The sequence below is a fragment of the Heteronotia binoei genome, chromosome 4 (assembly GCF_032191835.1).
Source record: "Heteronotia binoei isolate CCM8104 ecotype False Entrance Well chromosome 4, APGP_CSIRO_Hbin_v1, whole genome shotgun sequence".
In the NCBI taxonomy this organism is placed as follows: Eukaryota; Metazoa; Chordata; class Lepidosauria; order Squamata; family Gekkonidae; genus Heteronotia; species Heteronotia binoei.
The window spans coordinates 136,099,440-136,113,756 of record NC_083226.1 but is presented as its reverse complement, the minus strand read 5'-3'; the positions used below and the strand labels follow the sequence as shown (position 1 = coordinate 136,113,756).

Here is a 14,317-nt window from a genome sequence, read left to right as displayed (position 1 = left end):
GAAAGATATGATTTTTAAAGATATAACACACGTTATCAGTTTTACATTTAAGGAGGGCTGAACAAGCCCCCCCCCCCCACCTCCTTCCTTCCCCCCACTTCCCTCTTTCATTTCCCCAGCTACACTTCCTTCAGGGCCTGCCACTGTAGTTCTTCCCTCTATACTTCTGATGCCAGGTCTTTTTTTTTTGACAGTTACAATGCCTGTGCAACTGCATACATTGCCATGACAGTTTTTTTTAACTCACCTTTTTCATTCTCTGATTTTTCTGCAGAGACCTGGGTTTGTAGAATAATCACATGCATCTCTGGGTGCCCACCCATGAAGATTTTTTTTATCTGCATGGAGGAGCTAGGTTTGTATTTGGATATATAAAGTAGATACTGGGCTAAATAAACCAGATTTTTGTGACTGCACTCATTGGTACCAGTACCTTTTTTTTTTTTTTAGGCTCTCCCAAGTATGTATGTATGTATTTCTTTATTTAATTCGATTTTTAGTCCGCCCTTCCCGTAGAACAGGCTCAGGGCAGGTTACATCATAAAAACAGTCAACAATAAAAACAATAAAAGACCAGTTTAAAATATATAAAATCTAAAAATTAGACAGACTAAGATGGCAGATTCTGCCTCACAGATGTGACCTATTGTCCAGGTCCAACAGAACTTGTAGCGCTGGGTTGGAATGAGGGGGGGGGGAGGCCAATAACAAGTGACGCCCACTGCCTCAGCTGAAAGCCTGGCGAAAGAGCTCTGTTTTACAGGCCCTGCGGAATTGAAGCAGATCACAGGGCCTGGATCTCCAGGGGGAGCTCATTCCACCAGGCAGGAGCCAGGGCTGAAAAGGCCCTAGCCCTCGTCAAGGCCAGATGGACGTCTCTGGGGCCAGAAGTTGTTGGTTTGCTGATCGTAAGGATTTACGGGACATACAGGGAAAGGCGGTCTCGAAGATATGCTGGCCCCTGGCTGTATAAGGCTTTAAAGGTAAGTACCAACACCTTGAACCAGATCTGGTACTCAATGGGTACCGAGCACAGGGTGGATCCGTGCCTGTACAGGCGATGAAGTCAACATCCGTGCAGCAACATTCCACAGCAGCTGGAGTTTTTGAAGGAGCGTCAAGGGCAGCCCCACATAGAGAGAGTTACAATAATCTAGCCTGGAAGTGACCACTGCATGGGTTACTGTGGTCAGATCACGGGGGTCAAGATACGGGACCAACTGTCTGACCCACCTCAGATGGAAAAAGGCCGATTTGGCAGTGGTGGTAACCTGGGCCTCCATGGTTAGAGAGGCATCCAGAAATACCCCCAAGCTCTTCACCCTTGATGCAGGTGTCAATGGAGTCCCATCAAAGGATGGGAGTCTGATCTCTGATCCCAGTCCCTTATAACCTAGGCAAAGGACCTCCGTCTTTGATGGATTCAGTTTCAGCTGGCTCCTTTGCAACCAACCAGCCCCAGCTTCTACCCAATTGCTCTGCGGCCGAATCCAGGTGGCTATCCATCAGCAGATAGAGCTGGGTGTCATCTGCATATTGATGACACCCCAGCCCATACCTCCGGATGATCTGGGTAAGGGGGCACATGTAGATGTTGAATAACATTGGGGAGAGAATTGCTCCCTGTGGCACACAAGTAAACAGAGGTTAGATGGCCATCTGATAGCAATGCTGATTCTGTGAACTTAGGCAGATCATGGGAGAGAGGCAGGGCCGGCTTGCCCACTAGGCAAAATAGGGGGTTGCCTAGGGCGCCAGGAGCAAGGGGGTGCCGAATCAGACTTCCCCTCCCTGGTGCCCAAGACAACCGTCTAATTTGCCTCCCCCCCACCAGCTCCCTCCCACCTGCTGTGCTCCCACCTGCCCCCAGAGCCTAACCCTGCTGCTTCTCTGCCGCCCCCGAAGCTGGCCCTGCCCTACCGCTGCCACAGCCAGTTCCCTCCCTCCCTCGAAGCTCGCCCTGCCACCGCCCGCCCCCAAAACTTGCCCTGCCACCCCCACAGCCATCTCTCTCCCTCCTGTCCTCCCCAAGTTTACCTGCCTCCCTCTTGTTCCCCCCCCCCAAAGTTTGCCCTGATGCCGCAGTCAGTTCCCTCCCTCCCACCCCCCCAAGCTCACCCTGCTGCCGCTGCAGCCAGCTCCCGCCTGGCCCTGAGAAGCATACCAGCTCTGAGGTCTGCATGTGTTTTGAAGAGACCTCTGGAGGAAGTTTCTTCCCCCTCCTTTCCGGAAAGGAGGGGGGAGAAACTTCCTCCAGAGGTCTCTTCAAAACACCCACAGACCTTGGAGTTGGTATGCCTCAGGGGTCCTCCGGGTGAGCAGAGGGGGTGCCTGCCTTTGGGCTCGTAGCCGCATCTGCTGTCTACTCTCGAGTAGTGCCTGCTGCCCACTTGCGAGCAGCGTCTGCATCTACTCGCAAGTAGGCCTGCGGCAGGCACAGGGCTGGGCCGGGCCTGGAGGGAGGGCAGGAAGGTTTGCATCAGTGCGTAGTTCTCGTGGCCCCTTCTTACATGCCCAGGGAAATGCTGATTGATCCTCTGGGGTCAGGAATCAATTTGTCTCCTGGCCATTTTGGTCAAGGATCTTGGAGGGTTTTTGCCATTTTCTGGACATGGAACAGGCCTCATTGGGGGTGAGGTATTTGTGAATTTCCTGCATTGTGCAGGGGGTTGGACTAAGTGATATGGGCGGGGAATTGATGAAAATCCGTGCAACCTTCCGCCTCACAAAAAAGCACTTAAATAACTGCTAATTTAATCAGTATAAGACAGTTTTGTATGTTCCTTATAAATATAAAATGCAATATGCCAACATACCCAGTAAACATAACCAGTTACTCATAAAATACCTTTCCAAGTGTGTGGAACCCAAACCAAGTGATATTTCTAGAAAACTGCGCCATGATGTTTCAGAAAAGAGAAGAAAAATTAATGCCCTCTGCTGATAGAGGTCTGAACAAGTCACGATTCCCAGCGCTTTAAGAATTTTCTCTGTTACTTTTCCTATGCCAGGCACCTGAAAGAGTGTTAATATGAATCAGTAAAATTATAAGCTTCCATTAAAACAATCATAGTGTTAAAATGTACATGGTGATGGTACTGTCCATTTGGACTAGAACCCTTTTGCCCTTGAGAATATCTGCAGGGGTAAGGGCAAATCTCACTGTAGGTAGATCAAGAATGTTTATATGGAGGCCTCTACTAAGGATGGACCACCTGCCCTGTACACAGAGGCCCTTGCAATGAGCTCCCCAGCCTGACAGTGAAGCATCAGTGGTGAGAGTGACCTGAGGAACTTGAAACCCAAACTGAACCCTAGTAGGTTGGCATCCTCTGCCCAACATGCAAGAGGCTTCAAAACCATCCTAGGGATTGAAAAACAGCACCTAGGAGCATATCTAATAGGATCAAACATCTTTGCAACCAAAGCTGCAAACCCTGCATGTGCAACTTGGCTAGAGGAATGACAGCTGTGTTGTTGATCTTAGGTGGGCAGAAGCCTGCTTCACTCTTTTATTGTTGATGTCGCCATACCATAAGCCAGATGAGGACATGGCTGCAGCATCTTATTACAGTTCTGAGAGTAAATCCAAACCATCTTTGGATGAGAGAATAGGGGATCCAACATCAGTGTCTCTTAGTGAGGACCTTCGCCTCTATGGTGAACAGATGTTGAGAATGGCAAGAGATCTTGACATTGATGTTGTCACATCAGATAACAAGCCAAACGATAAAATTTTGAGTTGCCTCTACGCTGAGTCTCCAGATATAGTGGCTTTTCCTATTTTAAAGGTCCTTGCAAACCTGCGAGCTCCAATTTGGCAGAATTTGGTCTCTACTCCAGCCACTTTCCACAGGATCAAACATATATATATATAAGATCAAGCAAGATTCTCATGAATTCCTGACTACCTGTCCATCACTGTCCTCACTAGTCACAGAGGACATGCAGGTGCATCATAGACTTGGCCAACACTGCTGTCCTGGAGACAGGAGCCTTAGCTGAACTGCCAGGTTGCCAAATTGCTCCTTCTAAACTTCGGAGAGGGACCTATCAGTAGAGCCAAAATATGGAGAGGAGTGCACAAGGGCAACAAAAAGATGTCCTGCTTCTTGGAAGATCACCTTGGACTCCCCAAGACACATGACTGAAATAGAGTTCATGTTCAGCACTGTTAGTCATTGTGGTCCCACACTGTGTATTTCTTGAAGAGCACCTTGGTCACCATAACTGGGTACCACAAGTGGTAGACACTGGAAAGACTGCAGGGTAGGCCAACAGGAGCTTCCTCACACTGCAAAGATCCCCACTGTCAATAACTGATCCAAAGAGAAGAGACAAGAAAAATGCCAAGAAAAGAAGAAAAAGGATGCAGCTCGCTGGAATGCTCCCATTTATGCGGTGGCAAAAAAGGGACTGAAGGAAGGGGGTACCTGCCTCTGGAGCATGTGATGGTTTGGGCAGGGAAAGTTGCTGCATTGGCTCCAAAAGAGGAGGAGCACCACTATGGTAGCTTTAAACTGGAAAACTTTATTCCATGGCTGGCCTGCACAGGTGCAGCACCAATGTGGGGCTGCATCAAAGACTGAAGATGAACAACGACAACAAAACAGAAAGGGCTACAGAAGGGAAGCCAAGTACAATTATGGACATTTTTAAGGATGCAAGTTTTGTTTCATACATCATAGACTTTTTCATTTAAATGTAATATAAATTTCTTAGCTAGAGAAGGCTAGATATAGGTATGGAAGAAGGTAGGAAGATGAAAACTTGGGAAAAGAGCACAAACACTAGATAAATAAATAATACCAAGAACATTATATAATAACATTTAGCATTATATAGTAAAATTTCAAGCATTCCTCACCTTTCTAATGGTTAAATCTTTGATGAAGTTCATCACAGCTTCCCTTTCAAGGGGGATTCTGAACTGACCATTAGGCTTATTTTGATCACTGCACATTTTAGCCAACATCATATTTGGAGCAATGCCTAAGCAGAAAAAAAAGCCCTCTTTGAGTGCCATATCCAATGATTTCAGAGATAAAGATCTGGAATTATTGTCAAAGAAGTGGATTCTTGTGAACTTTAAAAGTCCTCCAGACATTCTTCCAAGAATTCTTACACACCTTCTCTTTTATGAATTAGCAATAAAATCACAAAAATTGGCCACTACAAATACACTATTAAATGAGGTAATATAGTTGCAGATGAATATTACAACGATGTACAAGATATTCTGCAACTTTATTTAATAAAAATATTTTATAACAGTAACGAGACAATGAAAAGTAGAAGTGTATGGAAAAGTCACGTTTAAATCTAACTTAAATCCCTCTGCCAGCTCTTGATGGGGTGTCACTAATACCGGCCCCTAAGGTCAAGAGCTTGGGTGTGCTCCTTGAGTCCTCTCTTACAATAGAGGTCCAAGTAGCAGCCACTACTAGATCTGCCTTTTTTCATCTTCGGCGGGTGAGGCAGTTGGCCCCTTTCCTGGAGCGCAACGACTTAGCAATGGTGATCCGTGCTACGGTCACCTCAAGAATAGATCACTGTAATGCTCTCTACACAGGGCTACCCTTGGCGCTGACTCGGAAACTACAGCTAGTGCAGAACGCTGCAGCACAGTTGTTAATGGGGCTCCCCCAGTGGGAGCACATTCAGCCAGTGCTGAGAGAGCTGCACTGGCTACCTATTGTGTTCCAAGTCCGTTTCAAGGTGTTGGTATTTGCCTTTAAAGCCCTCTATGGTCAGGAGCCTGTCTACCTGCAGGACCACCTTTCTCCACAAGTTCCCTGGAGAGCACTGCGTTCAGGGACAAAAAAATCTATTGTCCATCCCTGGACCAAAGGAGGCTAGGTTGCGGCTGACGTGAGCTAGGGCCTTCTTGGTGGCAGCACCAGAATTGTGGAATGCTCTCCCGGAGGCCATAAGGGCCCTGTGGGATCTATTTTCTGCAGGGCCTGTAAGACCGAACTGTTTCGACATGCCTTTGAGATCTAACTGGGAGAGAGCTGCCACCCTAAATCATTATAGAGTACCATCTGATCACCGCTTACATTATATTGTAGTGATACAGCACCATGCAATGAAATGTTTTTAAAATAATTTTAAACTGTAGCTATTTTTTATTGGTTTTTAATTTGTAAAAATGAATGTTGTTAGCCGCCCTGAGTCCGCTTGCGGAGAGTGCAGCATAGAAATTTAAAGTAATAAATAAATAAATGACCTGAATGACCTTCAGCCAGGCATTTTCTTCTAGCCCAATCTACTTCAGGGGGTTGTGTTATGAAGATAAACAGAGGTCTGATGCGCTGGCAGAATCTCCCTCAGAGAGTTTCAAACCGTCTGAAAACTCCCTTTTCCAGACAGAGTCCACTCAGCTCTGTCTGCCACAAGGAGCTCAGCCACTCTAGCCGCTCTCAGCCCCTTGTCCAGTTGGTTTTACAACTGTCCAGCCTAAGCCCACTGTCTTCACTTCAGACTGGTATACTGAAGACTTCACTCGAAGACCCCCTGGCTAAGACTAAAAGTCCTGAGGTGATTTTCTGCTGAGCAAACCTCCAAAGGATACTTTCCCGCTGCTTGGGTAATGTTCCAGCCAATTGCTGCAAGCCTGTTCCTCAGCTACTCAGGCTAAATGCCTGAGTCCGTCACACCCCTCTCACAACTGTTCAGACTGTCACATTAAAATAGGTTGCTTAATTGCAACTTTGTTCTTTGGCCTTGAACTCTATGATCTGTTGCTGGCCCTCCAGAGAAACTGATTGGTGACAGTGTGAGAAAGAATGCTGGGCTAAAAGGACCACTGGTCTGATTCTTATGAGTGGTCACCTATGTACCCCCCTGATGGGTTTTCTGCTAATGCAGTACCATGATTTGGAAACCTGTAGAGCTAGCTTTTAGGGGGGGGGGGGGAGTCCTTTCCCCTGAAACATGTAGCACTGATATTGGAGAAGTGTCAGTTATAGGTAAATTATCTGATGAAGTGTACATGCACACAAAAGCTTTTACCCAGAATCAAACTTTTTGGTCTTAAAGGTGCCACTGAACTCAAAACTTTGTTGTATTGCATCAGACTAGGGATGGCCAAACTTGCTTAACATAAGAGCCACATAGGATAAATGTCAGGTATTTAAGAGCTGCAAGACATGAATGAATGTCTGATGTTTGACAACAGTGCAGGCAGGCAGGCAAATAAATGGGGAGGGATGGAGAGGTGGAAAGAAAGCAACTTTAACTTTAAACTCATTCTCCAAGCTGCCAGGAGGCTTATCTTGGCAAAGTGATTTAAAGAGAGAAATGCCTTCTCCAAGCCTGCCGACAGGGCAGTGAGGGCTTTGAGAGCCACACAATATATGTAAAAGAGCCACATGTTGCTCCCAAGTTGCAGTTTGGCCATCCCTGCAGACCAATGTGGCTGTTTTACTGCAAAGGAACTTCAAAAACAGAATGGAGAGAGAAATTGCTGGATTACAAATTATTATGAAACTTGGAACAAACACTTCCCCAGAACTGAATAGGGATAATCTCATTACATATGCTAAACCCACTCTCAGTGAGTATAGCTATACATCTACAGTATTCCAATGTATTTCTCTTTTAAAATAGTGTATCAGAATAATGTTTTATATTGACATACTCAAATAAGGGATATTGCCTATTTATTTCATTACATATACTTAACCATTTTCATTTTATGTATTCTTGTTTTCTAATAGCAGACTAGAATGATGTTTATAATGTATAGATTGATGTTGATAAGTAAATTAGGTGGGCTACAACTAGGAAATACATGTCCTTTTGTGATTTACCTAGATTTGCAGAAACACCAACTGACAGGAAACTTTATTACCTTTTATGGCTATCCAGACCAAATGGCCAAGCCACACCTCAGTGGGCTTGCCTGGGAGCTGGGGAGTGCACATTGAGGTCTGCTGAGCTTGGCAGTGGCCAAGCAGGAGCCCAGCTGACCATGGAGCCACCAGGATGAGCCAAAGACAGCCCCAAGAAGGTGCCTGTCCTGGCACCTGAGGAACTCGTCGGGATGCCAGCTCGACTCACCACTTGGACTGGGGCCTGGCCAAGGGAGGGGCGGGGGCAGGAAGGCAGAGGGGAATAAGAGGGAAGGAGAAATGGGGAGGGGAAGGAGATGACGTCCGACAATTGGGCATCTCCGTTTATAAAAGGGGGGCCTGGAGCCTGGGAGGAGGCCAGGCAGACAGGGGATAAAAGGGGAAGGCTGACAGAGGTAGAGGAGGAAGTGTGCTTGAACATAAGAGAAGCCATGTTAGATCAGGCCAATGGCCCATCCAGTCCAACACTCTGTGTCACACAGTGGCAAAAATATTTATATATATATAAATATATACACACACACACACACACACTGTGGCTAATAGCCACTGATGGACCTCTGCTCCATATTTTTATCTAAACCCCTCTTGAAGGTGGCTATGCTTGTGGCCGCCACCACCTCCTGTGGCAGTGAATTCCACATGTTAATCACCCTTTGGGTGAAGAAGTACCTCCTTTTATCTGTTTTAACCTGTCTGCTCAGCAATTTCATCGAATGCCCACGAGTTCTTGTATTGTGAGAAAGGGAGAAAAGTACTTCTTTCTCCACTTTCTCCATCCCATGCATTATCTTGTAAACCTCTATCATGTCACCCCGCAGTCGACGTTTCTCCAAGCTAAAGAGTCCCAAGCGTTTCAACCTTTCTTCATAGGGAAAGTGTTCCAGCCCTTTAATCATTCTAGTTGCCCTTTTCTGGACTTTCTCCAATGCTATAATATCCTTTTTGAGGTGCGGCGACCAGAACTGCACACAGTACTCCAAATGAGACTGCACCATCGATTTATACGGGGGGCATTATGATACTGGCTGATTTGTTTTCAATTCCCTTCCTAATAATTCCCAGCATGGCATTGGCCTTTTTTATTGCAAACGCACACTGTCTTGACATTTTCAGTGAGTTATCCACCACGACCCCAAGATCTCTCTCTTGTGGACTGGATAACTCAGAGAGAGATGAGAGCCAGTCCCAGTGAGGGTGCAGGAGCCACCAGGGTGCTGTTTACCCGGTTCCCCACATAATTCTGAGACTCCAGCCAGATGGCTAAGCTCCAGGGCAGCAGGACAGGGTGATGGCCACCGGGGGCAGTCAGTACTACTTAATAAATGAACTGGAACTAGGGGTGAGTGTGGTAGGAACCAAGTTTCCAGTTAACACCAAATTATTCAGAATGATGAAAAACAAGGCTGACTGTGAAGAGCTCCCAGAGGACCTCTACAAACTGGGTGCATGAGCAACAGTGTTGTAAATGAAGTTCAATGTTAGATGATGGACACTGGGACAAAAAATCCCAGCTTTAAGTATAGGCTAATGGGATCTGAACTTGCTGAGAGGAAAATAAGATCTTGGGGTTGTTGTGAACAGCTCAATAAAGAGTATCAACCCAGTGCTCTGCAGCAGTAAAAACAAAAAAGGAAACTCTTATGTTAGGAATTATTAGGAAAGGAATTGAAAATAAAACAGACAGTATAACAGTGCCCCTCTATAGAACTATGGTGCACCTTCATTTGCAATACTGTGTACAGTTCTGGTTGCTGTAGCTCAAAAATGACATTGCAGAGCTAGAAGTACAGAGGAGGGCACCCAAGATGATTTGGGGGTTGGAGCACCTTCCTTATAAGGAAAGGTTGAAGAGCCAGGGACTTTTCAGTTTAGAAAATAAATTGTCATGGGTGCTGAGGACCCTGCAGAAGAAGCTGAGCCTGCAGAAGAAACTGTGCCCCTGCCACCTGCACCAGTGCCCCTGCCTCCTGCTGGAGAAGATCCAAGCCCCCCTGCCTCGCCCTCTTGGGTGGCTCGTGTGCGTGACTGCCTTCGTCAGGACCTCAGGGATCGGAGGAGGGCGGCACACTCACGAGCAAGACGCTCCCTGAGCCCTGAGTTTTGAAAGGATTCTGGCCCTTCTAGGAGTGAGGATGCTTGAGTCTCAGCAGGATCCTGGCTGCCTCTCTGAGCCAGCAATTAGCCCAAATGGGCAATAGACAGCAGAGGGCTATATAGCTGTGGGCTTTGGGAGGAGGCTTTGTGGAAGCAACTAGTCACTTACCTGACGTTCTAGCATCCACTTCGGCTTCTGACTTTGGCTTCTGGACCCCCTGACTTCAGCTTCTGAACCTCTGACCTGCGATACCTGGACTGTGATTCGGTTTTGGCGCCTTGGACCCTCTTTGCTCACCAGCTACAGACCTTGGACTGCCCCTGGACTTTGCCTGACCCAGCCCCAGCCCGTGACATAAATGACTAAGGGGGGCAGTGCCAGCAATCCCAGTTGGCCAACTGGGCGGCCACCTAGGGCATGCCTGTGCCATAGTGATGGGTGGTGGGTGCCCCCCCATGCATCCCACCGCCCCTTCCCCCTGCTGCTGCGCTTGCCATTGCTGCCACCCACCAGGAGTGCTGTAGCCTGCAGGTGGGCAACGGCAGCAGTGGGGGGGGGGCCCGGAGGTAGCGTGTGCGCTCCTCGGAGCCTACCTTCCCAAAGAAGACAATCCACCACCCTGCCATTCTCACCTTCCTGGACCTGTGCTTGAAACACAGCTCTGGGAAGGGGAGAGCAGCGGGGCAGCAGCATGTGTGTGCTCCTTGAAGGAGCCTGCCTTCCCTTGCCATGGCTTCAAGCACAGATCCAAGAAGGGGGGAGCAGCAGCGGGGCGTGCATTCCTCAGACCCTGCCTCCTCTTGCCCCAGCAAGGGGAGGCAGGCTCTGCCAAGGAGTGCACACAGTGCTGCCCCACTGCTCACACCTTCCCGAGCACAGACAGGGGAGGGGCAGGAAGTCAGGCGGGGAGAGCCTTGCCTAGAATAACAGAAACCCTAGTGCCAGCCCTGAAGGGGGGACATGATAGAGGCTTATCAAATTATACATAGGGTGGAGAGAGTTAAGAAAGATAATTTTTCTCCCCCTCTCATAATACTAGAATTGGAGGGCATCCAGTGAAGCTGATGGGCATTAGCTTCAGGATGGGTAAAAGGAGATACTACTTTACACACAGAGTGATTAAGATGTGGAATTCACTGCCAAAGGATGTAGTGAAGGCCACAGGAATCAACAGCTTTAGAAGCGGATTAGAAAGATTAAAGGAGGATAGGTCTATCAGTGGCTACTAGCCATGGTGACTGAGGAGAATCTCCACTTTCAGAGGCACTAAACCTCTAAATCCCAGTGCCAGGAGGCAACATCAGGAGAATGTCTCAGCCTCTCTATACTGTTGCTAGCCATCTAGAGGAGCTGGTTGGCCACTGTGTAAGACAGGATGCTGGACTAGATGGAGCATTGGTCTGATCCAGCAGGGGTCTTCTTATGGCATGATCCTGATTCTCCAATTATAGCAGGATCTGAACATTCACGTGGGGTTTTATTATCCATGGTTTAAACCAGCAATGAAATGTAAATGTTGTTCCATGTATCACTTTAGATGAATGCAGAATAACCCACCACTTTATTGAAAAGTGAACTGTTCAATCCAAAAAGCAGTACTCTTTATTCTTTATGACCCATGTCTGTTAAATAGATTAAAAATTAAAAATAATTCCAGCTTTTACACTGAAATGTACAGCCATGTGATGAACAGGGTCCATTTATTGATGCTATTGCAAAGCAGACCTGGTTTAACCAGAAGGCATCTGTAATGTGGATTTAAACCTGGTGCACTAAACTGCATTTTTGGAGTTAAAATCTATAACCAAGATAAGCAATTTTAGCAAACTACAGTCTGTCTCAGATAATTTTCATTCCTTCACATCAGAGGAATACAATGAACTTGCTTTCTAAACAAGTATACATGTATACGTATACATGTATATTCTAAAGCTCAAAAATATTACTATTAATATAAGTGTATTTACCAGCACTGGCTGTCAGCCCTGTTCTTTCTTCAATCCTAAAGCGAATTTCCTTCACAACTTCTTCTGCTGATATCCCCAAAATAACTGAATTTATCTGAGTTGTTGACTGCTGGTGGTCTTCCATTTGCATCACTGAAAGATCCACAGTCTGCTTATGTGCTGGATCATCATCATCAAACAAGACAGGTGAAGAGGTGTGTACATCTCTACTCCACTGTGGCTTCTCACACATAAATGGATTGTGTTTGCCTGGTCATAACAAAGGGAAACCACCTATCAGAACTTATAAAACAAATCTATGTAATTGCTGAATTCTCTTATGCATTTAGTAACAAGACAAATTCTTCACTCTGTTTGCCAAACACATGAATTTTTTACATATATAAAACTGCATAATCAGTTCTCAGTTATTGCTGCTGCATCAAATACACACATACTCTGTCTGGTGGCAAAAGTGGTGAGGTCTGTTAGTGTCAGCAGGAATGTGGTTTTTGGATGCATACTCCATCTAGGTGGAGCCATTACTCAATAATGGAAAATATAGGGTATAAACATTTTAATATAAGTAAACGAGGAGTTGTATGCTTACAATAAGAAGGCATGAATTTAAAAACATACATATTTACACAGAGAGATAATACTTCTCTAGGCTAAAAATTGTAGCACTTGCTTCTTCAGTAAAGTCAGCCAGAGCTTCAATTGAGTTTTGAACGATAATCTCTCCATATCTACTCACCAAAAAGCCCAAGAGTGCTCATTAACTAATTGGACTAGTAGAAAACATTCAAGAAAAACTATATAGAATTGAGCTCCTGTTCAGTTATTTTGTAAAAATAACAGTGCAAGCTGTTGGGTGATTTAATGAATTGTGCACTGGGTAGGAGTGACACCCTGGTAGTCAGTTGTTTGGCAGAGAGCAGAATGCTATGAGGTAGCTATCATCATCAGCATCAGCATCTTTCAGAGACAGTTGTCCAACAAACAGGAATGGGCATGAAACTCCCTCCACTGTAAAAATTAAATATGGGCATTCTTACACAGATGAATCTGCCACACATTAGAATTCTGGCATTTGTCTGTTGATCCCATTAATAGATACAGTGAACAACAGATGTTCTTTTTTTAAACAGATGCATTTAAAACTAATCAAAGCTGAACTTCTGCGGAAACAACTATTCTGTTAAAATGGGTGAAGGACCACCCTTTTTGGAAACATTAATTCCATTGAGGTTAATTGGAATTGAAATACTAAGAAAGGAACTATGTTGCTGTTTCCAAAAGGGTTCCAACAAAGTTACTCTGAAGTAACATTAAAAGCAAACAACTAATAATTAAAATTATATTTTAAAATACTGCTGTCTTTTAATAATTTTCTGGCTTACAGGATGACACAACAAAAGCAAGGTAAAATATTCTTTTGATCTGGCACTTCCAAACAATTGCTTACCATTTACAGCAGAACTGTGTGGTTTGATGAAATATTTTCTTTTGTCTTCATGCCAATTCTTTCTTTCTAAGTACTCTGTTATGTTCAAGTATGCTTCATCAAGACCCATGGGCATAAAGTGAGGATCATATTCAGCTAGTACTTCCCTAACCTTGATAAAATACAAAACAAAAAGTTGTGCTGCAGTGGCAGAAAATCTCGTAACTTCTTAAGTATTATGTGGTCAGTCAACATTGTATCATTCATTATTTTAAATTCCATTATGATTGATCAATAGTGTAAGAATTTTAAGGTTTAAATTATTTATTGCCATTCCAAATTTGTATTGCTTCTGGTTCACTTTTAAGCTAGGAAAATATACTAAGAAATGAAGCCTCCTCTCCATGAGTCTCAGATGTGATATTTGTATACCCTACTGAACTCTCGTTATGAAACAGAGCTAATGATAATAGCACTGCGTTTGCAATCTTCCAGTAACACTATTTTAAAAATGTAGCATTGCTGAGCGTGTCAGCTAGCAGTAGCCACCTTGCCTGCTCTGGCCTGGCCAAGTCACAATGCTGCAAATAGGCACCATTGCATGAGTTGTTTGTCTGGGCTAGAGAGGTCAGTACCACTGCATGTCACTTGGCTGGACATGAGAGGTGGGTGCTATTGTATGGATTGCCTGGAATACACACTTCTTCCTCAAGTAGATACAGTTCTGAGAAGCTGGCAATCATTTGGAGGCAGGGTGTAGGGCCAGCACACTTGTTCCTGCTCTCCTTTTACCAGTATGTAGAGGAGCCACATGCTCATACCAGCCACATTATGTGGTCAGGCCACAAATAAGTGAAATCACATGTTGCAAATTCTGAAGGTCTACTGTAACACAATGCAGTATGGAAGCCTTCAAGCTCTTCAGAATTCTTCATTAAAACAAAGAAAACATACAGGTCCATTTAACAGC

General features: G+C 45.3%; 1 protein-coding gene across 2 annotated transcripts in view; it reads right to left on the bottom strand.

Annotated features, from left to right (window-relative positions):
• The window catches only part of POLK (DNA polymerase kappa), a 62,676-nt gene that overhangs the window by 16,983 nt on the left and 31,376 nt on the right, over positions 1 to 14,317 (bottom strand). For both annotated transcript variants that reach the window (XM_060235827.1, XM_060235828.1), the window contains exons 6-9: positions 13,369 to 13,519; positions 11,922 to 12,170; positions 4,868 to 4,992; positions 2,849 to 3,015 (exon numbers count right to left, since the gene is read on the bottom strand). In XM_060235827.1, coding sequence (XP_060091810.1) covers positions 2,849 to 3,015; positions 4,868 to 4,992; positions 11,922 to 12,170; positions 13,369 to 13,519 — 692 coding nt within the window. The remainder of the gene's footprint in view (positions 1 to 2,848; positions 3,016 to 4,867; positions 4,993 to 11,921; positions 12,171 to 13,368; positions 13,520 to 14,317) is intronic.